Here is a 25,684-nt window from a genome sequence, read left to right as displayed (position 1 = left end):
GGAGGAAAAGAGAGACAAGCTAGGTGAAACTCGATGGGCATCATCAAACAAACAAAAAGGAAAAATATAGAAACCGCGATAAAGAAAACCATCAGAAAAAATATGAGAGAGAGAAAACCACGATCGCAAACTAGGATAAGGCTCGGCGAGCATTGATAAGACTAGCAGAGGGAAGATAGATGGCTCTGCGAGAGAGATGGCGGGACGGAGACAAAGAAGTTGAGAGAGATTTCAAGAGAAAGAGAGAAACCAACGATAGAGAGGTGTGGTCTCTGAGGGAAAACAAAGATATGGCCATCATACTAAGAGACAAACATGGATAAGGAGTGGGACTAGGTATCTAAGGAGTGGAAGAGGCACTAGGCTGTGGAGGAGAGAAAAGAAAAACATATTCATTTTTTAGAAGAGGAGAGGAAAAAGGACTGTACATAAACAAACACCCTTATGGGTGAGGAGCGCCAACGACTCTCAATGTTGGCAACTGGAGGATCGCTAATCGGCGTTAGCCATTAGCTCTGATACCATGTAGAAACTGATTTTCCCTTATTCATTCATATGATCATTATGCAATATATATATATATATATACAGTCCCGATCTCTTGGACCACAGGAGTCCAAGAGATTGTGGTCACCCACCGTTGGATATTAATCCAATTGTTGAATTTTTTTTTAAAAAGGAGTGCAAAAGTGAGTGAACTGTTGAATTTACATCCAACGGTGAGTGACTACAAATCTCTTGGACCCCTGTAGTCCAAGAGATCAGGACTGTATATATATAGAAGTCTGTAGAGAACAATCTACAGTTACAACAAGCCATTATCATAAACATAAATATGGAATTATGGCCTAATAACAATGTAACTAACAGGTGACCATTTCCTATCATTAGTTGGATTAGTTATTGTTGAAGAGCAATTGGGATAAAGCTCTCTGTTGAAGAGAAATTGCTGCATCTTGCTCATTTCCCATTAAAATATCTAGCTTACTCTGCAAACATCTTATTTTAGTAGGAATATAGCCAACATTCTCCTTATTCCACCGGGTCAAGGATGCCTGGCAAGAATGCAATTTGCTCAAAACAGACCCTTGATCAGCCCTCCAAGCACTAGTAATGGTATCCTGACAACCTTTTAATGTGGTCCAAAGTTCCCCAAACATAAAATGTCACTTCCTCCATGCCCAACTATGCGACCCACACCCCATAAGGATAGGGAGCTGGTCCGATACCACATAATTAAGATGATGGGTAAGCAAATCCAGGAAAGCTAGAAACATTAAATCATTCGCCATCATCCTATCCAAATGAAGCTGAACATTACCACTACCTCTCCATCAGTTGGACCAAATAAATTTATACCCTCTAAAACCCACAGTCGACATACCACATCCTTAAGAGCTGGGCCAAAATCCTTCATCCATAACATAGCCCGAAATCGACGGCATAAATGCTTATGTGCCGCAACGATTTCATTAAAATCACCACCCACCAACCATGTGCCAATCACATCACCCCCAATCTGTCGTAACAGATCCCACGAATGCTTGTGTAGCCTCATATATGGGTTTCCATAAAAACTAGTAAACCTAAATGCAGTTGGCTCCAAACCTCCAAAGATGGCATCAATATGACTTGGCGATGAAGAACGAATTGTTATATCCATCCTATGTTGCCAAAGGAGGGCAAGCTCTCCAGACAAGCCAACTCTGCTCACACTAAAGTAGCCAGCCCAACCTAGCAGCAGTTAGATGTATTTCATTTGACGAATAGTTTTTTTCGTTTCTGACAAGAACACTACCCGAGGCTTTTTGTCTACAAAAAGGAATCTCATAGCCCGAAATGTTTGTGGATTGCTCAGACCACGAACATTCTAGCATAAGATCGTCATTGCTCGTGATGGGCCTAATTCTCGGGACACATCACGGATTGATTAGCTTGGCTTATCTTTTGCTTTTGTAACATCACTTCTCATTTCCCTGTATACTTTTGTTGCCCTGTTTTTCGGTCGAGCACCTTCCATCATAATGGCCCCCTACTGCCTATCTGCTATTTACCCTTAAAGAACAAAGGTAATCCCAGTAGTTGTTCGACAGTGACGTAGTCTACCAACGCCTTCTCCACAGTCATAGTCTTTGGCAATTCTGTCAGTATCTCCTGGGTACCTGAACCCCCGACGCTCACCAATAAACACTTATGAGTTTCACCCGGCCCTTCTCCATCGATGCTGTAGTGGTATAGCCTTCACCTTCAGTAGAAAATCGTCTCTTTTTGAATAGACGTAGCACATGATCACTTCCCAAACCATCTTCTTCCATGGTTGTCTCTCCCTGGCCATTTCCCATTGCTTCGCATGGACAAACAACGCCTACCACCTTTGGAGGTGAAGCACAATTGTCCAACTATGTCTCATCGCTCCCAAGTCCAATCCTATTCCTTGTCAAACCGTTCACCAACCGAATACTAAAAATATCTTTGAGCATAGTCTTCCACCCCCCATATCGTTCCGTAGTAATATCCCATTTCCGTTTCAACTCATAGTTTGAACCTATATGGTCCAATCTACCACAATACAGACAGAAATAAGGCAACCATTCATACTCGATCTTGTACTACTTTGCCAGTTCATCAAGTGCTAAACGAAGCATAACACAACACTTTAGGGGCTCCGATATCTTCAACCCTACACTAATGAGCAAGAAACAGCCCAAACAATCCTCATTCAATCTGCGATCCACCATGACAAAAGATCCAAGGTAGTTGCCCAATTTCTCTCCCATTGCTGGAGTCAGGAACAAGAGGGTAATACGCCTAACCTTTACCCAAAAGTTATGGGTATCCAAAGTAATTGTCAGCGGATCAACATAACCGTTTGTTGCCTCAAGCAACTACAGGGCGTTATGAAAAGTCCAAGGAGAACTCCTCAACACTCTTCTATGATCAAGATCAGACTTGAAGGAGAACAAAAACCTCTCGGGTGCATCCAAAGGGACCGCAGTGATATCCTCCCATGTACGCCAAATATTCTTCATAGTACCAAACAGCGGCGACAGGCTTGGTTATGAGTAAGCGCCCAACCAAAAGGAAACGATCAGCCTTCAATTTACTCAGCTCCTCCACGCCTACAATCTCCAAAGCCTCTACCTTCGAGATTGCCAGGTTAGTGGTAAATCCTTGAACGATATCTTTCAACGCCTCCAAAGTCCACTCTAGATCTCGCCCAAAATCCTTCACAAAACACGACGCCGAACCCTAGAGAGTCACGAGCCCGTCACCTTCGTCGCTCCTATGCAGACAGGGACGCCTTATGGGCATGGAAAGAGCTCTCAGCAAAAGGACGTGAGCACTAGACAAAGCAAACCATAGCCACCAGACTTAGGTAGCGACAAAACACTAATCGTATAGGAAGGACCTAGTATTAATCTTTTTTGATACCATACATTACTTACAAAAATAATGATAATGATAATCATTTCTTCCACAGGAATTTTAATGGTCAATATATGAACAAAATTGCCATATGATCTGATTAGATCAAACAAAGCAAACAGACTTAATCCAACTTCATAATTAAAGCAGCCAATATATTATAATAACATTCTTGGCAGAAGTTGCTTTCGAATCCGAAAAGATAAATCAGCTGGATTCCATATACAGTAAACTGTTGCCTCAAGACAGAACTATGGATTACAGAAGAGAGTTGGTTCCTGTTCGAGTGACCCAGAGACCATGCAAAGAAAGAGGTGCTTGGCAAACTAGTGCCAATACAATCCACAATGAGGAGAAGCTTATACCATATGAACTGACAATAGGAACACTAGAACACCACATGATCATGACTTGGAAGGAAATACGAACATATATAAGAACAAGGGAGCAATTTCTTACCATTAATCAAATTTGTGTCCCACAATAATGAATGGTAAAATATGGCCTAATCTCGCGCAGGCGATTGACTGTAGCATAGCTCTTTCTTTTTTGACTCGTTAGAATAATTCTAGATTCCCTTTCTCTTGAGAAGTTAGGAAGTTCTATCATCTGTGTAGTGTGATATGACTCTAGGAATATTGGCAATTCTTGTAAGAAATCTCAATATTTGAGCTCGGGAAGGTTATGAATGAAAATGCTTTTTAAAAAAAAATATCTTAATTTACTTTCTCTGCCTGTAGTTCAATTTGATTGAAACAATTAGAAGTGAGACGGAGAAGAAAGTTGGGAACTTTGTTTCAGTAAATGAGAGGGAAATTTAGGTTAGATGCCAAAAAGTGGATCAACAGAAAGTGATGAGAAATGACAAATCGGGAGAAGAGATTGGCAGATAGGAAAGAGCTATGTGAAAATAACAAGATTCTAGAGGGTACAGAACTATTCGTGCTAAAATAATATGCTGTTATAAAAATAACCTGGAATATGTACGAATATTGAGCTGCACGTAAAGTAGATGAGACACAGCATTTAACGAAGTTCGGCTATGCCTACGTCCTCGGAGAGCAGCAGCAGTAACTTTTCACTATATAAAATAATATGGCTACAACTTTAGTGTTTACAACATGTGTGGCTCACTGAATTTTCTCTCTACTCTCTCTCTCTTCACTCATTCACCCTCTTTCTTCCTTCTCTTCCTCTTGTCTCTTTCCCCTTCACTTTTTCCTCTTCTTTGTTTCTTTCCGTTTCCCTTTCTCTTCTTTTCTCTTTTCCCTTATTTCTTTCCTCTTTTCTCTTCTCTCTTTCCTCTCTTCTTTCTTTCCTCTTCTTTGTTTCTTTCCTCTTCTTTTTCCGTTTCTCCCTTTCTCTTCTTTTCTTCTCTTCCCTTTCACTTTGCAGGTTGCCTATTTATAGGCATTGATAAATGGCACCCGTGATTCATCTTCACTATTCACTATTCACCCGTGAATAAACTCATGCACCAAAGTCTACAAACAAATAGTAAGTGGGCTCCACTACTTTATACTTTACAACACTCCCCCTTGGAGACCACAAATAATATGTCAGTTGCTTCATCAGACTTTGCTTGGAGAAAACCTAGTAAGGTAGAGAACTGATGGAAGGAAGAAAGAAGAGTACAACAATCTGTATAGCATACTTCTGGATACTCCCCTTGATTAATATCTCCCCCTGATGTCTTCATAACTATCTTTTGGAGTGAGAATCTTTCGGAGTGAGTGAATAATGTAGCCACCAACAATTCATATAGTAAATATATTTCCAGTGAGCTATCTCTATGTAAATCATAGAAATTTTCAGAGTCCGCGTTTCCAACAAAACCTGGGCTATTTGTAAGATCATATGAAAGAATATGCCCATACATGGTGTTATGCGGAGATAGCATCAAATATACCTCACATCATCCCAAAATGATGGTGATGGAGTTGAGCCCTATCTGGAAAATATGATGTCTGGTCCAATATACTTCCGGAAAATCATTAAAGTGTCCAACGGATAATCCTCATAAAAATGCTTCAATACTTTCTTAGTATAAGCAAGAATCTCGTTGGCATAATGCTCGATTTTTAAGTCGAGATAAATATTTCGTGAATTCTGCAGAAGTTTTAATGTGTTGCAATCACATTATAATCAATGTACTCACTGAGGTAATTTATGCATATTAATATTAAAAGGGATTAAACTTTATGACACATTATATAGCTTTAATCCAGCTATTTATACATCTTTAGGAAATCGCTTCTGGCGATATGCTCCGTGCATTTAATAACCCTTAAAGATAATATGTTGGTCTCCGTAATTGTGTAATAAGGGGGGGCACAATTGAATCTGTAAATATGGAGAAAACCCAACATTCCTTGTTTCTGCCAGAAACAGTGTGTCATACAAAGTAGGTATATTCCCTTTTATTCCGAACACCCAAGTATAACATTCAGTATTAACAAATTTTGGGGTTCGTACTGTGGGTTGTTCCTTCACGTTCATTCTTATCTATAATGGAATTACCTCATTCCATTTTGGCCAATGATATTGTCGACATTTAATAATTGAACGTGGTTCCAATCAACACAGCCCATTGATGATTTGAGTAGCTACTCCAAAACCAAAAATTGTCATTCATCAATTCATGATCCCATCATTCTCATTTGCATGCGCATGCATCAATTATAAGCATTTCTTTGCTTTTGGGTACCCAAGCCACTTCATTGTCCTTTCGGGACTTCAATCCACATCATTTGCTACGCAACAGGCGTGCATCATATTGATCACTGCTATACCCATATTTTGTTCTTATGGGACTTTAATATGTGCAGTGTATTATCAATGTATCCACAGATTAATACATACATGTCAATTAATTTATGGGACTTTAACCCATATTATGGGACTTTAACCCATATAATTTGCTACGCATTAGGCGTGCATAATATCAATATTGACATGTCAAAGGATTGTCCTTTCGGGACTTCAATCCACATCATTTGCTACGCAACAGGCGTGCATCATATTGATCACTGCTATACCCATATTTTGTTCTTATGGGACTTTAATATGTGCAGTGTATTATCAATGTATCCAACTTGCAATCTGTAAAATTTGCGTTAATAATTCATGGATACATACAAGCCATTCTTTTGGAACGGACTTATCTCCCCATTTGGTTACCTTTCAAGATAAAATATCAAATAGGTATATAAGCATAAAATAACACAAGTATTGCTTACATCCTTAGGTGGGAGAAACTTTTCTCAAGTATCATTCAAGCTCATATCGGCCCAGTAAATATAATGTAGCGCTTGATGATCTAGTTATATCCTGCAAGAGCAAAAATCACAACTCTTTTGCCTCTGTCAAAACAAATAACCCTCATAGTTAGGATTACTTCATGGATTCATTCTTCAGATGTTCATTCTAAAGAAATAAAATCTCTTATGAACAGAGAGTTATAAAAAGAGAAAAAATGCAAAAAGATTGTGATATTGATTGCAAGGTAAGGTAAGCAATCAAGGAAGGAAGCTGGTGGGAGCAGACAACAAGCTCAGCAATCAAGGAAGGAAGCTGGTGGGAGCAAACAACCAGCTCTCATTTCTCCTAGTCTAGAAGAACTTCCGGAGATTAGAGCATAAGGTCGCCTTCACAGTTCCCTGATGTGGCGGAAACGTGATCAGGGATAGTCTCGCTTCCTGAATGGATGATCAGAGATAGTCTTGCTTCTCGGGCATATTAAGTGCTCACTGATAAGAAAAACAAGTAGATATCGCATCACTAGGTATGGAGAAAACTGGATGTCTTCTGCAAAGAAAATTTCGTTAGTAACACATTTATACACAAATACAATAAATAGGTAGAATCGGTGAATTTCAAATTAACCATAGGAAAATTGCGAGATTCTCGGGATACTTTTGAAAAAGTAGCTCCGTGAAATCCGCAAAGCAAGATCGGCTTTTGACAAAAATAATACTTGAAAATGCCGAAAGTGCCGACATGCATTATCAGAGGCCACGTGAAGTTTTGGACTCTGGGAAAGAAAAAGATAATATGGGGATCTGAGATAATATTGGGATCCTGGAAACTGTAGCCATATTTCCTCCTATAGATATGGCCTTTGCAAAACTTGATTGGAGCAACTGCGTTTCAACTTGCTCCTTTCCTGTTATAATAATTGCGCACATTCTTAAAATTTGCACCTGTGGTTTTTACGTCTTTTCAAAATGACGGTTTGGAACCTTGTGCCTTATAGGTTCAAATAACCACATCGACTTTCCCAAATTTCATATTTCAACGTATGGGAGCCCGGAACTTTTGTCTTGGGCTAAACACAAACTCAGAATTTATTTGCCCTTTTCAAATGGACATGAAATATGAATTGAGTAAAAGCCATGATAATATCACAATATAGTAGTGAAGAGCATTAACTACTATATACCCACAACTTCAAGTTCAGGATCTCTCATATATTTGGATCCATGGGCTTCCGGCCCAGATATAACAAAATATGTGGGGAGCCTCAATTCATTATTTGAGGTTTATATTAATATTATCCATTTCGCGGTGTATTCTTAACAACTGGAATTCACAAAATATATTTCATCCTTGAGGTGTCGATTATCATCATCTTCTTATGCCAAAGAAATATGTGACATACCACAATTTGCAATAATACCTCAAGGGTTGTCCATTTAATTGTTGGAACTTCAGCTTCTCAACACTGTTAAATTTTGAACCTCAAGCCAAAATCACATATTCTCATGGTATGGACATTTTTACAATTTTCTGTACACATTTCGGGACTTCAAGCCCTTACATAATTGTCCATATTTTGAGGAACTTCTGGCATCTCATTTAATTGCTCATCCATGAGTTTAAGGAACTGCAGGTTCCCTTTTGTATATAGTGACGGTTTACCCAAAATGGTTAATATTTATGCATACGTCACTATTCATGTGAATAGTACTATTCATCAAGTCATGAATACGTATCTATTCATCTGCCAGTACAGTTATCATCCATGTGTACGGCACCATGAAACTGCAGGTTCCCTTTTGTATATAGTGACGGTTTACCCAAAATGGTTAATATTTCTGCATACGTCACTATTCATGTGAATAGTACTATTCATCAAGTCATGAATACGTATCTATTCATATGCCAGTACAGTTATCATCAATGTGTACGGCACCATGAACCAATACGGTACTGTTACATCATTAAGGAACTCTAGGTCCTTATTTACATGTCAGGGATCAAGGACCCTTAAGTCCGATCACATGTTTACAAATACAGTACCGGAGAGACTGCCAGCTCTCATATTAATATCATCATCAAGGATCTTCAAGTCCTGATGTAATTGTATGATGAGGATCAAGGAACTTCTGGTCCTGATCTGCATACTGTAAAAACTCATCATACAGCACAATTAATCCATAAAATAAATTGCTGATAAATAAATTACTGGTATGGACGATAAACCCGCACCATACTTTAAATAAATGTAAATGTGCGGTAAAATAAATTCATAAATTAAATTGCTTGCTGTATGGACGTTAATCCCGCACCATACCTTAAATAAATTAAATAGCTTGCTGTATGGACGTTAATCCCGCACCATACCTTAAATCCCGCACCATACCTTAAATAAATTAAATAGCTTGCTGTATGGACGTTAATCCCGCACCATACCTTAAATAAAATTAAATGTGCGGTAAAGTAAACGTGCTTGTATGGGCACTAATTCTTTTCCACACATATAAATAAAAGTAAAGGCGTGGACGATAAACCCGCACCACCCTTTAAATATTGTCTTATGGGTAATAAACCTACACCATACCATAAATAAAATAAATAAGCAAAGGCGTGGACGATAAACCCGCACCACCCTTTAAATATTGTCGTATGGGTAATAAACCTGCACCATACCATAAATAAAATAAATGTGGGAATAAAAACCACCACTAAAAATATAAGAAAGTGAAAATTACTGTAGGAAGCTTTTCCAACCCCCCTTTTTTTTCTTCGTTGGAATCTTATCAACACCATGATTCATTAGTTTGAAAGCTAGACAAATTATGTTGGCTTTTCTTCTTTTCTTCCTTACATCAACATAATGGTTAGTAGTATAAATAATAGTGCAGCACAAAAATTATACCTGAGAGCTTCTCGTGCTGATAACGTGTTATAAAAATAACCTGGAATATGTACGAATATTGAGCTGCACGTAAAGTAGATGAGACACAGTATTTAACGAGGTTTGGCTATGCCTACGTCCTCGGAGAGCAGCAACAGTAACTTTTCACTATATAAAATAATATGGCTACAACTTTAGTGTTTACAACATGTGTGGCTCACTGAATTTTCTCTCTGCTCTCTCTCTCTTCACTCATTCACCCTCTTTCTTCCTTCTCTTCCTCTTGTCTCTTTCCCCTTCACTTTTTCCTCTTCTTTGTTTCTTTCCGTTTCCCTTTCTCTTCTTTTCTCTTTTCCCTTATTTCTTTCCTCTTTTCTCTTCTCTCTTTCCTCTCTTCTTTCTTTCCTCTTCTTTGTTTCTTTCCTCTTCTTTTTCCGTTTCTCCCTTTCTCTTCTTTTCTTCTCTTCCCTTTCACTTTGCAGGTTGCCTATTTATAGGCATTGATAAATGGCACCCGTGATTCATCTTCACTATTCACTATTCACCCGTGAATAAACTCATGCACCAAAGTCTACAAACAAATAGTAAGTGGGCTCCACTACTTTATACTTTACAACATATGCGCTTTTGTTCATGTTTGGGCCTGAATTTTTCTTGAGTCAAATTGTGGCTTATATGACCTTATTTGATTGGGGTTTCTAGTTGCTTATAACTGGTAATTAGCCCGAATTGTACTCCAAGCAATCTTTATTGCCAAGGAGTATTTATTCTTTCTCAAGTTAGGGTAGAAGCCGATATATAAACAAATTTAGAAGAAAACAAGTCCTCAGCACAACTAATCTCATATTCATATCAAACCAATCACAAATGTTCGCTAAACAGACTTCACAAAGATTCCTACAATTTTCAACAATATATATAAGATTCAATACAGCACATGGGGTGGCATCACGGTAAAAAAGTTGGCCAAAACTCTCACATGCCCCCCTTAGTGCACTCGGGTTCGATTCATATAGAAGACAATCTTGAGGCAATTCAATATAATAATGCCTCATCCTCCTCCCTAGCGAATGACAAAAAACACATTCAATACAAATATTTAATCTTTATTTTATTCAATGGGTGGAGTACACAACAGGAGGTAGTCCTCTCCTTCCATGCTAGCTTGGGAACAAACAAAAAAAAAAAATGATATATTGATATATATCATATTAAAGTGGGCAATTAACGATAATCTCTATATAATTAATAAGTTTTGGCATTCTAGCAACTGAGATTAGCGCCAGGATCAACATTAAGTTGGCTGCAATAACTCTGGTACAAGGCGGCCCGGGCTTGAACTAGGTCAGGTCTTTTACCATCGCATTCCTTAGCACCATTAATGGCTCGAGTTGTGGCTCCAAATCCTTGACTTAAAACAGAACGAACATTTCCCACCCAATACCAAATGGCAGTCTTGAACGCAACAGCAGCGTCTGAGGCCACGGTTTCTGGAGAGTTTAAAAGGTCCAAGCCAATGCTTTTTCCAGCAGGTCCATAATTGTAATTCCATGTAATTTGGAATGGTCCACGCCCATAGTATTTTTTGTCGGGGTTGCATGGATACTCTGTGCTTGGCTGGCAGGCGGTTTCACGAGTCGCCTCGTCCTCTTCTATGAAGCAAAAATCTGAACAAAAAAGAAAAAGTTATTTTGTTAGGTTCATCTGTGTTTTCTTTTGTTTGTTCTATTTATGTTGACAATATATAAGACCCATCAAATTTTTATATGAGAAATAGGGGTTTTGAATTTTTATAGGTTATCAACTATTTGACATAAATATCTGTGCATATCATAATGAGGAAATTCATTCGGTAATTGTGGAGCTTAATACATGGAAAATATTTAGCAACTATAGAAACTTTCAGACATGATATGCACTAAACGCATTTCGACGACGCACACTAAATGCATGTTGCTAAAAGTTGTATAATACAACGTGCTCTTATTGCACGTTGTGAAACATATAATTTCACAACATGTAACATATGCACGTTTTTAATGAGAGAGGGGAGTTATAATTTGTTCATGTCACATTGTATGTATGAGAGGGGAGGAAAGGAATATCTTACAGCCAGTCTCATGAGTCGCATGAGCAAAGAAAGCTGCGATTTCCCGTTTAGACTCGTCAACCGAACCACGTCTACCTAAGTCAGAATATGAGTTCACAGCGTTAATAAAACCATCTCGAGTGTAGAAGTTCTTCCCAACACAGTCTGAAGGAGCCTGGTTAATGATTCCATTGAAGAATTCTTGGGTTACAATATCAGCCACCGACGAACCACCACCACCACTGGGGCTTGGTGTGGTAGGTGTGCCGCCGCCACCGCCAGTACAAGGGCCTTGTTGACAACCCGGGCCGCAATAGTCTTCGCTGCTGCCGCAGTAGCCATACTGGCTACAACATAGATCTGGGGCACAGCCACAATTTTGTGCTGTCACATTTTTTAGCAGTGCTCCAGCCACAAAGACTAGGGCAGTGAGGCTTAGAAGGTGTTTTGTTGTATTGTAGAAAGCCATTTTGGTGAAGGGCTAGTGAAGAATGAGAATGAAGGTTAAGATTTGTTGTTGGATATTTATAGAGAAACATAGAGTCTGAAATGCTCATAACTTCCCTAGAAATTCATTTTCCGACATGAATTTATCAGAAATCGTGTATGACTTGAGTTGACATTGACTTGCATGTCTGGCGTGCAAATTAGTTTCTTTGGATTCCCAAATTACATCTACTACCGCAGGAGACTTTCCATGGTGGTCTACAATCTTGTCAGGGATAATTAATAAAGCTCGTACCTACTCATAAAAGCTTCATTTGAGGATTTTTTTGTTTGTGGAACACTGTTGTAGGACTTATATAATATTATTTTTTTATGATTCAAATTGTATATTTTTTTGATATTCTTCAGCGATGATCTCTGCGAAAATCATCACTTGAATTTGAATTTATTTGTCTACTCAATTAAATAATTGTTATCTGAATATTTTCTGAAAGCAAGTTCGTGAATTTTGTTGGCCACAGTAGATATCTTAACAACTTCAAAAATCTTATAAATAAAGACTTGACTGACTTCTTCACCCAAAAGTAGGAGAGGTAAACAGAGGCTGCCCCATCGATGGCGGAGAGAACACGTATTCCATTGACTGACTTCTTGACCCAAAGAAAAAGCCCCATTTCTACGAAGTCCAAGTTGTTTAAATAAATAAAAGATATGAAAAAATTATTGAAGTCCAGGACACGAAATCCAGTTTATACGTTTTCCACCGTACAAAACAACTCAGACGGCCCCATCCATTGACTGGACTTTTGAGGCTTCGAAAAAGAGATAAAGAAATGACAGTTAATAAATGCAAGCAAGAAATAAAAAAATGTAATAAATCTAAAACTTAAAACTAATGTATTTATTAGAGAATTTATCAAAACTTGATCCTTAATTTCAAAAATATCAGTTTTTATAAAATATTTCAAATATAGTAAAAAATTCACTTAAATAGACACAAATGCCCTTAAATTTAAAACCTATATAAACCTAAAAAATAAACCTTATTAAATAAAACTTTGGGAACTTTGGCCTAGAATTAACGGGTCGGGTCTGGTCTATTTACTAGCAAAAAAAAAAAAATTGGAATATTTTTAACCCACGTTTGTACAGTATAACAGAAGTTGAAATATATCGTCCTATTTATTGATATTTTAATCAATTTAAATTTAGTCCCAATCCAAGCATCACCAAACATAGGTTAAGTGTTATTCAACTTAAGCCAATTCAGGCCAAGACAATTTCTTAGAATAGTTCATGCCAAGACAATCTTCCGTAACAAACGAGGCTAAAGGAACCATGAAAGACTTGTTGCCGGATCAATTGCCCAAGTCTGTCCAAATGACACCATTATTTTGTCTTCTCTGATGGATCAATCCGCCAAGTGTTCACGCGCATAAATGTTGCACCAGCTTCTCAAAGAAGCTAATAAGTTTCAAAATTGGCAGCCCATCCCACACGTCACGTTGCCTTTTAAAAGCCACACAACCATATTTGTACAATTTGAGTGACAAAGTCAAAAGAATTTTCCACATAAAAGAATTGATTTGTAGGCCAAAGAAAAATCAAATCATGATATAAGTCAGTGTTCCCAACATTTTCCACTAAAAAAGTATATCCTTGTTGCTGAGCTTGGTTGGATTTTACTTTTTGTTGTATTGTTGTGCCCTTTTGTGGTTTCTTAATAAAATTTAGGGTTTTTCCAATATAGGTCCCTACCATTTTTATTTCCTAGACATATACCCATCATTTTATAAATCTATGTGGAAAACTCAATTTTAAACTTAAATTACCAGTAAGATATAAGATGTCATAATATTCCTATGTTTTTACATCGTTGCCATTAGACTTCATATTTTATTTATAATGTATTCCAAGCATTTCATTAACTGCCATAATTGTAATTACAACTCCATATTAATACCTAAAATGCAAGTTAAATATAAAAGGGAAGTAAAAATCATAGAAGTTAGGCAAGGAAGTTTAAAGTGCAGTCATCTGCAGACAGAGAAAACTTTTATCTTGATGTGAATGGAAAAAGTCTGGCTTATGTATCTTATGCTTCACAATTCAGATTTACTGTCTCCCCTCTCACTATCTTTGATGAAAAGTAACCAAAAACTAAGAAACTAAGCCATCAAACAAGACCTTAGTTCAAGGGCGGAACCAGAAATGTTTTTACGGGTAGTCTAGCTAAATTTATTAGCTTAAAATTTAATGATATTTTATTTTTTTGGTACTTCCAGATTCTATAGTCTTTCTAGAAATAAAAGCAAACATTAAATCATATAACCACGCTAGTTCTTCAACGGGGTCTAGCCCAATAGAAAGGGACCTTGACTCGCAAACCATTGGTCTCATGTTTGAACCTCCATGACACCTTGATAATGTGTGTGTGTGAGAAACTCCCCTCCCACTTGTAGTTTAGACTGTTGCTTGTATTGTTTTGTTATAAATAAATAAAAACATACACTAGTTCATAGTTCAATTGACTAATTTCCAATAAGTTTTTTCCTTCTTATATAAGCGATATTGGGTGAGTGGGAAATCGAACTTAGGTCCTTGAGTGCAGAGCTAAATGTTCATTTCCAATAAGCTTTAACTTAAAACATATATGCAAAAGGACCCACTAGTGTGGTGGTTTGGAGCAACTGCTCTCCCAAGCAAGGTCCTAGGTTCAAGTCCTAGTATGAATATAGTGTGTGTGAGTTTAGTATATTATCGGCCCTCTCAAAAGGAAAGGTCCTAAAAAAAAACTTAAAACCAATACATATTAAATGCAACTAAAAAACACATATTATCAAAATGAAAATATGTTCAACAACATAATTGAAAGTGTACCTATTATCAAATTGATGCTCTCCAACTAAATTCATAAGGACTTAGACTTTTTTGGACTTGAATAAGTTAGTACGTACTGGGCTATATATAAAACAAGTTAAACATATATATAGCCTTGGAAGTAGTTCCACCCTTGCCTTAGTTGCTCATTACATGTAGCTAGTGTTGTGATTTGGCTCACCATAATGTAGGAGGAAGAAGAGGAACCAAGGTGCTGCATGAAAAGGAGCAACAAGAGAGGAGAAGAAGTCGTAGGATTTGGCAGCAGCAAGAAAGCTACCGGCCGGTGTGGCCAGCCAACCAGTTGGATTTTGGTAGAGAGGCTCGAGTTGTGAATTTTGCTCCAGGCGAACCGTCACCCAATCATGACGAACGGTCGGTGCTTATAAAAAAAGAGAGAGAAATTTCTCTTGTGATTTGAAATGAAACTTTCTCGGTGGAAGAAAGGAATAACAATGGATTTCTATGGAGCATCCAGGAACTAGAAGGTTCGATTGGACAATGAATTCTTACGTAGCCAAGTGAAGGAAACATGCATCTAATGCTTAGGAAATGAAATTTAGCCACAACCTATACAACAAAAACATTATAAATGTCATATTCATTTTGTTTATACTAGTTGAGCTAAACCAATTTCATTTTAAACAAAGTATCTTAGCCTAGTTTCTTTGAATATATAAATTAAATTCCACAATTTAATTCTTTCTATTAATAAAGGTTAATTGAAACCTTTTAGGACATTCACAAACCATGGTTGTCGCCTAGCAGCAAGTCACAGTTATCCGAGCTAAATGAGACGTTGTGTAAGAACCTATTTAAATTGGAATAACCGTGCAATTGAATCATTCTCTTATGTCAATACTCCTTATTCACGTTATTAGATCATGGAATCCGATTGTCAATATCCTAATGTGAATCATTCATTTTATATGATTATCCTGGTAACACTTGAAGACTTCTTCTTTCAAGTCTTATCCACTACTCTGCTTAGAGATTTGACCAATCATATTTTGGAGTATTCTCTCTCCTTTACTGAGAGTAGAGATTCCTTATTGTACATTCATTTACTTCCATGACACTATTGAGAATCCTGATGAGCACCTTTAAGCTATGCCTAATTCAGCATGACCGTATAGTGCCCTCAAAGATTAACAACATAGCCACAAAACATCTATGATGCCTCAGGTCTAAGGATTAGTTTGCACCATTGCAAATTATGACTTCCAGCTTGACATGTAAGTAAAGACTTCCATGTTGTAACTCATGTGTTGGATCGCCTTCAGTGTACTTGTTCTTCTACAAGCACATATACACATATCGATGTGTCTCCACACTTAATGACTTGAGACCTTGCCATTCCCTACATATAGGGACGATACTGTGTGTACAAGTCTTTGCAGAATATTGATGCCCAATCAATATTCCTATTACCATGAACATATTTAGGATTTAGGGATGATGAGAAGTCTCCATGTATGCAATCTCATTACATAGCTCTCATATCCACTTGTGTATTCCTTGGACTATGGTTGTTCTCCATATTGAAAGATAATATAGGATGATTTATTGTATAAAACAACCTTTCTTGCCTATTGATAACATAATATGTCTTTTATTAAAGATGTCTTTAACTCTAACTATTAGAGCAAGTCCAACAACAAACCCAAGCTCGGGCAGGACAGGGCTCGATCCCAAGCAGCGGGTTCCAGCGGGCCAAGACAGCCTAGCCAAGGCGGGTGCCACGCGACAGGGCCATCTAGCTGGGGGAAGCAGCCCGAGGCGAGGTGACGTCAATGCTGACGTCGACCAACGGTCACTTGACAAGTGCCGCATTCCAGTTGCGCGGATGCTTTTTTTTTTTTTTTTTTTTTTTCCAAATCCAATGACTGGGTTTTTTTTGGGCAAAAAAATGTGAAAAAAAAAAAATTTGACATTTTTTTAAAGAATTACCAAAAAATTCTGAACTTTTTTCCTATAAATACCTACCATTCTTCTTCACTTTGAACACCAAATCCTCATACAATTTCATAAATTCTATTGTTTTTCACCTTCTACACAAAATTTTCATCACTTCCAATTTTCATTTTATTCACCATCTCATGGCATCTTCCATCGAAGCCGGGGGCACGTGGGCAACCGTGGAAGATGTTCTGAAATTTATCTAAAATTTGAAATTTAAAATTTGAAACTGAAAATCTTATCCTAAAATTTTATCCGATTATGAGATATGAATTTGATAATAAATATTGACATGTACGAACCCAAAAATCTTATCTGAAAATATTATCCAAATTAATTGTTTAGGTTAAAAAAAAAAAGAAAAATGGCAACGGATGGAAACACACATTGCTTTTTGCAAAGGCAGCAACTATTTACATGAATAGTAACTGCCCTAGCCCCCCCTTGCCCTTAGCCATGGAAAATGGGTGGAGTTGCTCTTACATAATTTGATGGCTTTAAGGGCATATTTCTTAGCCCAATCTAGTAGGGTTTTGGTTTCCTATTCCTAGTAAACTTGTAACCCAAGTCCTAGTAAACTTGTTTCTCCCTTTACATAGTCTCGGTTTCATATAGATGCACTCCATGCTGCAAGGGAGACATCAATAGTATGCTCTTTCATTTACATGTCCCCTCTCGGGCGGTCACCTACACCTGTTGCCTTCCACACATCTACCAATGGGACATCCTTCAACACGATGCCCGTTTTTCTCATCTTCATACCCTACTACCCTTCTACATCTCCCTATAAAATATGGTTCTGGCAAGGAACCTTCATAATGTATATCTAAACCTTAAAAGGATCGAGTGGCTAAAAATACTGCAATAGATTTAGCTGTTTCTTTCACTATAGAATTAGGGTTGTCATGCAATTGCAGAGCCTTCTCTATTGCATTTGCTAAAGTAAGAGCTCCTTTATTATCTTCCTCAGTACCATTCTGCAATTATGCAACAATTTTAGAACTTCCAAGTTTGAAATGTCTTATAACAATCTTTTTGGTAAAACGAAGTAACTTTAGTCCATGTAACGGATATACCAACATAAGTTGTTAGTAATATGTGTATTAGAGATCCCACGGGGAGTGCGAAAATATATTTACCCTAAAAATGTCCAAGCCTTAAAACAGGGTTGAGCTTATGTGAATTTGCGAGTGTGCCAATATTAGTAGTGTTAAAACCCTAAAAGACTTGTAAATAAATAAATAAAAATAGACTTGCGCACAAAGTAAATGACTTAAAAAAAACAATTGTCATTTGAAACGGTAAACTGAATAGTGAGGTCCTTTCTATGCCTTAAGACAAATAAGGACTTCAATTGGAACTTGATCTGGATATTCTTCCAAACCATGATTTCGTTCTATAGGAGTACCAATCGGTTCACACCAAGCATACCTGTTTCCTTTAGCAAATCAAGAACATATTTTCTTTGTGACAAGAAAATTCCCTGTTCATAACGAGTTACCTCAATACCTAAAAAATATTTTAATCCACCGAGATCCTTCATATCGAACTCAGAAGCTAAATAGCCTTTCAGTTTGCCAATTTCATCAAGATAATCACCAATCACAATCAAATCATCCACACAAATAATAAGAGCTGTTAACTTACCATTCTTCCTTTTAAAAATAAAGTACGATCAGCATTGCTCTACTCATAACCAATTTTTTTTTTATGGAAAGACTGAAACTCCCAAACCAAGCTCTCGGAGACTGCTTCAATCCATATAGTGCCTTCTTCAATTTACATACAGCACTAGCATCATTAGGAGCCTTATAACCTTGCGGCAATGACATGTAGATTTCCTCATGTAAGTCTCCATGTAAGAAGACATTTTTTACATCATATTGCTTGAATGGACAATTAAAGTTTACAGCTAAAGGTAATAGAACTCGATTGGTATTGATCTTAGCCACCGGTGCAAACGTCTCTTGATAATCAATATCATAAGTCTAGGTTAAACCTCAGGCCATAAGTATGGCACTATACCTGTCAATAGAACAATTTGGTGAAAATTCTAAAAACAGCAAAAACATCACTGTTATTTTTCATCAAGTACAACCACATCATGCAAGTGCAATCATCCACAGAAATAACAAACCAGCGAGTGCAATTTGCTCAAAACAGACCCCTGAGCGGCCCTCCAAGCACTAGTAATGGTATCTTGACAACCTTCAAATGTGGTCCAAAGTTCCATAAGTCTAGGTTAAACCTCAGGCCATAAGTTTGGCACTATACCTGTCAATAGAACAATCTGGTGAAAATTCTAAAAACAGCAAAAACATCACTGTTATTTTTCATCAAGTACAACCACATCATGCAAGTGCAATCATCCACAGAAATAACAAACCAGCGAGTGCAATTTGCTCAAAACAGACCCCTGAGCGGCCCTCCAAGCACTAGTAATGGTATCCTGACAACCTTCAAATGTGGTCCAAAGTTCCATGAACATAAAACGTCGCTTCCTCCATGCCTAACTATGCGACCCACACCCCGTAAGGATAGGGAAATGGTTTGATACCGCAGAATTAAGATGATGGGTAAGCATATTCGGGAAAGCTAAGAACATTAAATAATTTGCCACCATCCTATCCAAATGAAGGTGAACATTACCATTACCACTACCTCTCCATCGGTTGGACCAAGTAAATTTATACCCTCTGAAACCCACCGTCGACATGGGGAAACAGGGGGTATGCACTTGGGACATAGGGAAAGAAGGGGTATGCAAAGGGAACAACAGCAGTGTAGCACGGCATAGAAGCTCGACAAGTGCTGACAAGGCTCGTGGAGGAAAGAGAGATAGCTAGGTGAACGACGACGGGCATCATCAACAAACAAAAGGAAAATATAGAAACCACGATAGATAAACCATCAGAAAAACATGAGAGAGAGAAACCACGATCGTAGACTAGGATAAGGCTCGGCGACGTTGACGAGGCTCGCGGAGGGAAGAGAGATGGCTCTGCGAGAGAGCTTTCTGTTGAAGAGCAATTGTTGCATCTTGCTCATTTCCCATTAAAATATCTAGCTTACTCTGCAAACATCTTACTTTTGTAGAAATATAGCCAACATTCTCCTTATTCCACCGGGTCAAGGATGCCTGGCAAGAATGCAATTTGCTCAAAACAGACCCCTGATCAACCCTCCAAGCACTAGTAATGGTATCCTGACAACCTTCAAATGTGGTCCAAAGTTCCTCGAACATAAAACGTTGCTTTCTCCATGCCCAACTATGCGACCCACACTCCTTGAGGATAGGGAGATGGTCCGATACCACAGAATTAAGATGATGGGTAAGCATATCCGGGAAAGCTAGAAACATTAAATCATTTGCCACCATCCTATCCAAACAAAGCTGAACATTACCACTACCTCTCCATTGGTTGGACCAAATAAATTTATATCCTCTGAAACCTACCGTCGACATACCATAATCCTTAAGAGCTGCACCACAATCCCTTATCTATGACATAGCCAGAAATCGGCAGTGTAAATACTTATGTGCCGTAACTATTTCATTAAAATCACCACCCACTAGCCATGGGCCAATCACATCACCCGCAATCCACTGTAATAGATCCCACAAATGCTTGTGCAGCTTCATATACGGGTTTCCATAAAAACTAGTAAACCTAAATGCAGTTGGCTCCAAACCTCCAAAGATGGCATCAATATGACCTGGCGATGAAGAACGAATCATTATATTCATCCCATATTGCCAAAGGAGGGCAAGCCCTCCAGACAAGCCAACTCTGCTCACCTTAAAGCAGCCAGCCCAACCTAGCAGCAATTAGATGTATTTCATTTGACGAGTAGTTTTTTTTTCGTTTTTGTCTATAATGAGGAATCTCATAGCTTGAAATGTTCGTGGATTGCCCAGACCATAAACATTCTAGCATAAGATTGTCATTGCTCGTGATAGGACTAATTCTCGGGACTCATCACCGATTGACCAGCTTGGCTCGTCTTTTGCTTTTGTAACATCACTTCTCATTTCCCTCATCCACCATCTCTACGTGGCCTGTATCTTTTGTTGCTCTGTTTTTTGATCGAGCACCTTCCACCATACAGGCCCCTACTGCCTATCTGCTCTTTACCCATAGAGAACAAAGGTAATCCCAGTAGTTGTTCGACAGCGACGTAGTCTACCAATGCCTTCTCCACAATCATAGTCTCTGGCAATTTTGTCAGTACCTCTTGGGTTCCTGAACCTCGGACGCTCACTAATAAACACTTATGAGTTTCACCCGGCCTCTTCCCCATCGGTGCTGTAGTGGTATGGCCTTCACCTTCAGTAGAAAATCGTCTCTTTTTGAATAGACGTAGCACATGATCACTTCCCAAACCATCTTCCTCTATGGTTATCTCTCCCCGACCATTTCCCATCGCTTCTCACAGACAAACAATGCCCACCACCTTCGGGGTGAAGCACAATTGTCAACTGTGTCTCGTCGCCTCCAAGTCTAATCCTATTCCTTGTAAAACCGTTCACTAACCTGATACTAAAAACATCTTTGACCATAGTCTTCCACCGTCCATATCGTTCCGTAGTAATATCCCCTTTTCGTTTCAACTCACAGTTTGAACCTATATGATCCAATCTACCATAATACAGACAGAAATAAGGCAGCCGTTCATACTCGATCTCGTGCTACTTTGCTAGTTCATCAAGTGCTAAACAAAGCATAACACAACACTTCAGGGGCTTCGATATCTTCAACCCTACCATGATGCGCAAGAAACTGCCCGAACAATCCTCATTCAATCTGCGATCCACCATGAAAAAAGATCCAAGGTAGTTGCCCAATTTCTCTCCCATTGCTGGAGTCAGGAACAAGAGGGTAATACGCCTAACCTTTACCCAAAAGTTATGGGTATCCAAAGTAATTGTCAGCAGATCAACATAACCGTTTGTTGCCTCAAGCAACTACAGGGCCTTATCAAAAGTCCAAGGAGAACTCCTCAACACTCTTCTATGATCAAGATCAGACTTGAAGGAGAACAAAAACCTCTCGGGTACATCCAAAGGAACCGCAGTGATATCCTCCAATGTACGCCAGATATTCTTCATAGTACCAAACAGCGGCTCTTTATGGACAGGCTTGGTTATGAGTAAGCGCCCAACCAAAAGGAAACGATCAGCCTTCAATTTACTCAGCTCCTCCACGCCTACAATCTCGAAAGCATCTACCTCCGAGATTGCCAGGTTAGTGGTAAATCCTTGAACGATATCTTTCAACGCCTCCAAAGTCCACTCTAGATCTCGCCCAAAAACCTTCACAAAACACGACGCCGAACCCTAGAGTGTCACGAGCCCGTCACCTTCGTCACTCCTATGCAGACAGGGACGCCTTATGGGCATGGAAAGAGCTCTCTGCAAAAGGACGTGAGCACTAGACAACGCAAACCCTAGCCACCAGACTTAGGTAGCGACAAAAAACTAATCGTATAGGAAGGGACCAGTATTAATATTTTTTGATACCATACATTACTTACAAAAACAATGATAATGATAGTCATTTCTTCCACAGGAATTTTAATGGTCAATATATGAACAAAATTGCCATATGATCTGATTAGATCAAACAAAGCAAATAGACTTAATCCAACTTCATAATTAAAGCAGCCAATATCTTATAATAACATTCTTGGCAGAAGTAGCTTTCGAATTCGAAAAGATAAATCAGCTGGATTCCATATACAGTAAACTGTTGCCTCAAGACAGAACCATGGATTACAGAAGAGAGTTGGTTCCTGTTCGAGTGACCCAGAGACCATGCAAAGAAAGAGGTGCTTGGCAAACTAGTGCCAATACAATCCACAATGAGGAGAAGCTTATACCATATGAACTGACAATAGGAACACTAGAACACCACATGATCATGACTTCGAAGGAAAGACAAACGTAAATAAGAACAAGGGAGCAATTTCTTACCATTAATCAAATTTGTGTCCCACAATAATGAATGGTAAAAAATGGCCTAATCTCGCGCAGGTGATTGACTGTAGCATAGCTCTTTCTTTTTTGACTCGTTAGAATAATTCTAGATTCCCTTTCTCTTGAGAAGTTGGGAAGTTCTATCATCTGTGTAGTGTGATATGACTCTAGGAATATTGGCAATTCTTGTAAGAAATCTCAATATTTGAGCTCGGGAAGGTTATGAATGAAAATGCTTTTTTTTAAAAAATATCTTAATTTACTTTCTCTGCGCATGCCTGCAGTTCAATTTGATTGAAACAATTAGAAGTGAGACAGAGAAGAAAGTTGGGAACTTTGTTTGAGTAAATGAGAGGGAAATTTAGGTTCGATGCCGAAAAGTGGATCAACAGAAAGTGATGAGAAATGACAAATCGGGAGAAGAGATTGGCAGATAGGAAAGAGCTATGTGAAAATAACAAGATTCTAGAGGGTACAGAACTATTCGTGCTAAAATAATATGCGCTTTTGTTCATGTTTGGGCCTGAATTTTTCTTGAGTCAAATTGTGGCTTATATGACCTTATTTGATTGGGGTTTCTAGTTGCTTAAAACAGGTAATTAGCCCGAATTGTATTCCAAGCAATCTTTACTGCCAAGGAGTATTTATTCTTTCTCAAGTTAGGGTAGAAGCCGATATATAAACAAATTTAGAAGAAAACAAGTCCTCAGCACAACTAATCTCATATTCATATCAAACCAATCACAAATGTTCGCTAAACAGACTTCACAAAGATTCCTACAATTTTCAACAATATATATAACATTCAATACAGCACATGGGGTGGCATCACGGTAAAAAAAGTAGGCCAAAACTCTCACATTCCCCCCTTAGTGCACCCGGGTTCGATTCACATAGAAGACAATCTTGAGGCAATCCAATATAATTCTGCTTCATCCTCCTCCTTAGCGAATGACAAAAAACACATTCAATAGAAATATATAGTCTTTATTTATTCAATGGGTGGAGTACACAACAGGAGGTAGCCCTCTCCTTCCATGCTAGCTTGGGAACAAACAAAAAAAAAAGATATATTGATATATATCATATTAAAGGGGGCAATTAACGATATCTCCATATAATTAATAAGTTTTGGCATTCTAGCAACTGAGATTAGCGCCAGGATCAACATTAAGTTGGCTGCAATAACTCTGGTACAAGGCGGCCCGGGCTTGAACTAGGTCAGGTTGTTGACCATCGCATTCCTTAGCACCATTAATGGCTCGAGTTGTGGCTCCAAATCCTTGACTTAAAGCATTACGAACATTTACCACCCAATACCAAATGGCAGTCTTGAATGCAACATCAGCGTCTGAGGCCACGGTTTCTGGAGAGTTTAAAAGGTCCAAGCCAATGCTCTTTCCAGCAGGTCCATAATTTTTATTCCCTGTAATTTGTAATGCTCCACGCCCATAGTATTGTTTGTCGGGGTTGCATGGATAGTCTGTGCTTGGCTCGCAGTAGGTTTGACGATACTCCTCTCTCTCTTCTATGAAGCAAAAATCTGAACGAAAGAGAAAAAGTTATTTTGTTAGGTTCATCTGTGTTTTCTTTTGTTTGTTCTATTTATGTTGACAATATATATGACCCATCAAATTTTTATATGAGAAATAGGGGTTTTGAATTTTTATAGGTTATCAACTATTTGACATAAATATCTGTGCATATCATAATGAGGAAATTCATTCGGAAATTGTGGAGCTTAATACATGGAAAATATTTAGCAACTATAGAAACTTTCAGACATGATATGCACTAAACGCATTTCGACGACGCACACTAAATGCATGTTGCTAAAAGTTGTATAATACAACGTGCTCTTATTGCACGTTGTGAAACATATAATTTCACAACATGTAACATATGCACGTTTTTAATGAGAGAGGGGAGTTATAATTTGTTCATGTCACATTGTATGTATGAGAGGGGAGGAAAGGAATATCTTACAGCCAGTCTCATGAGTCGCATGAGCAAAGAAAGCTGCGATTTCCCGTTTAGACTCGTCAACCGAACCACGTCTACCTAAGTCAGAATATGAGTTCACAGCGTTAATAAAACCATCTCGAGTGTAGAAGTTCTTCCCAACACAGTCTGAAGGAGCCTGGTTAATGATTCCATTGAAGAATTCTTGGGTTACAATATCAGCCACCGACGAACCACCACCACCACTGGGGCTTGGTGTGGTAGGTGTGCCGCCGCCACCGCCAGTACAAGGGCCTTGTTGACAACCCGGGCCGCAATAGTCTTCGCTGCTGCCGCAGTAGCCATACTGGCTACAACATAGATCTGGGGCACAGCCACAATTTTGTGCTGTCACATTTTTTAGCAGTGCTCCAGCCACAAAGACTAGGGCAGTGAGGCTTAGAAGGTGTTTTGTTGTATTGTAGAAAGCCATTTTGGTGAAGGGCTAGTGAAGAATGAGAATGAAGGTTAAGATTTGTTGTTGGATATTTATAGAGAAACATAGAGTCTGAAATGCTCATAACTTCCCTAGAAATTCATTTTCCGACATGAATTTATCAGAAATCGTGTATGACTTGAGTTGACATTGACTTGCATGTCTGGCGTGCAAATTAGTTTCTTTGGATTCCCAAATTACATCTACTACCGCAGGAGACTTTCCATGGTGGTCTACAATCTTGTCAGGGATAATTAATAAAGCTCGTACCTACTCATAAAAGCTTCATTTGAGGATTTTTTTGTTTGTGGAACACTGTTGTAGGACTTA

The 25,684-nt window shown here is 38.5% G+C and overlaps 2 protein-coding genes across 2 annotated transcripts; both read right to left on the bottom strand.

The window, feature by feature from the left end:
• Window positions 10,651-12,223, bottom strand: LOC18779111 (endochitinase EP3). The gene is made up of 2 exons (XM_007211709.2): window positions 11,676-12,223; window positions 10,651-11,232 (listed from the first exon to the last, which is right to left on the bottom strand). Exons 1-2 carry the CDS (start codon window positions 12,121-12,123, stop codon window positions 10,829-10,831), a joined length of 852 nt encoding a protein of 283 aa, XP_007211771.1. The 5' UTR covers window positions 12,124-12,223; the 3' UTR covers window positions 10,651-10,828.
• Window positions 23,884-25,399, bottom strand: LOC18779087 (endochitinase EP3). The gene is made up of 2 exons (XM_007211710.2): window positions 24,904-25,399; window positions 23,884-24,460 (listed from the first exon to the last, which is right to left on the bottom strand). The coding sequence occupies exons 1-2, from the start codon at window positions 25,349-25,351 to the stop codon at window positions 24,057-24,059; spliced, it is 852 nt and encodes a 283-aa protein (XP_007211772.1). The 5' UTR covers window positions 25,352-25,399; the 3' UTR covers window positions 23,884-24,056.

The sequence above is a fragment of the Prunus persica genome, chromosome G1 (genome assembly GCF_000346465.2).
Source record: "Prunus persica cultivar Lovell chromosome G1, Prunus_persica_NCBIv2, whole genome shotgun sequence".
NCBI lineage: Eukaryota > Viridiplantae > Streptophyta > Magnoliopsida > Rosales > Rosaceae > Prunus > Prunus persica.
The sequence above is the reverse complement of the archived record's forward strand: the minus strand, read 5'-3'. Positions and strand labels throughout refer to the sequence as shown.

Coding starts and splice junctions, on each gene's coding strand:
- LOC18779111 (XM_007211709.2), bottom strand. CDS start 12,123: ATGGCTTTCTACAATACAACAAAACACCTTCTAAGCCTCACTGCCCTA. Junction 11,233..11,675: donor TGCGACTCATGAGACTGGCT/GTAAGATATTCC, acceptor TTTTTTGTTCAG/ATTTTTGCTTCATAGAAGAG.
- LOC18779087 (XM_007211710.2), bottom strand. CDS start 25,351: ATGGCTTTCTACAATACAACAAAACACCTTCTAAGCCTCACTGCCCTA. Junction 24,461..24,903: donor TGCGACTCATGAGACTGGCT/GTAAGATATTCC, acceptor TCTTTCGTTCAG/ATTTTTGCTTCATAGAAGAG.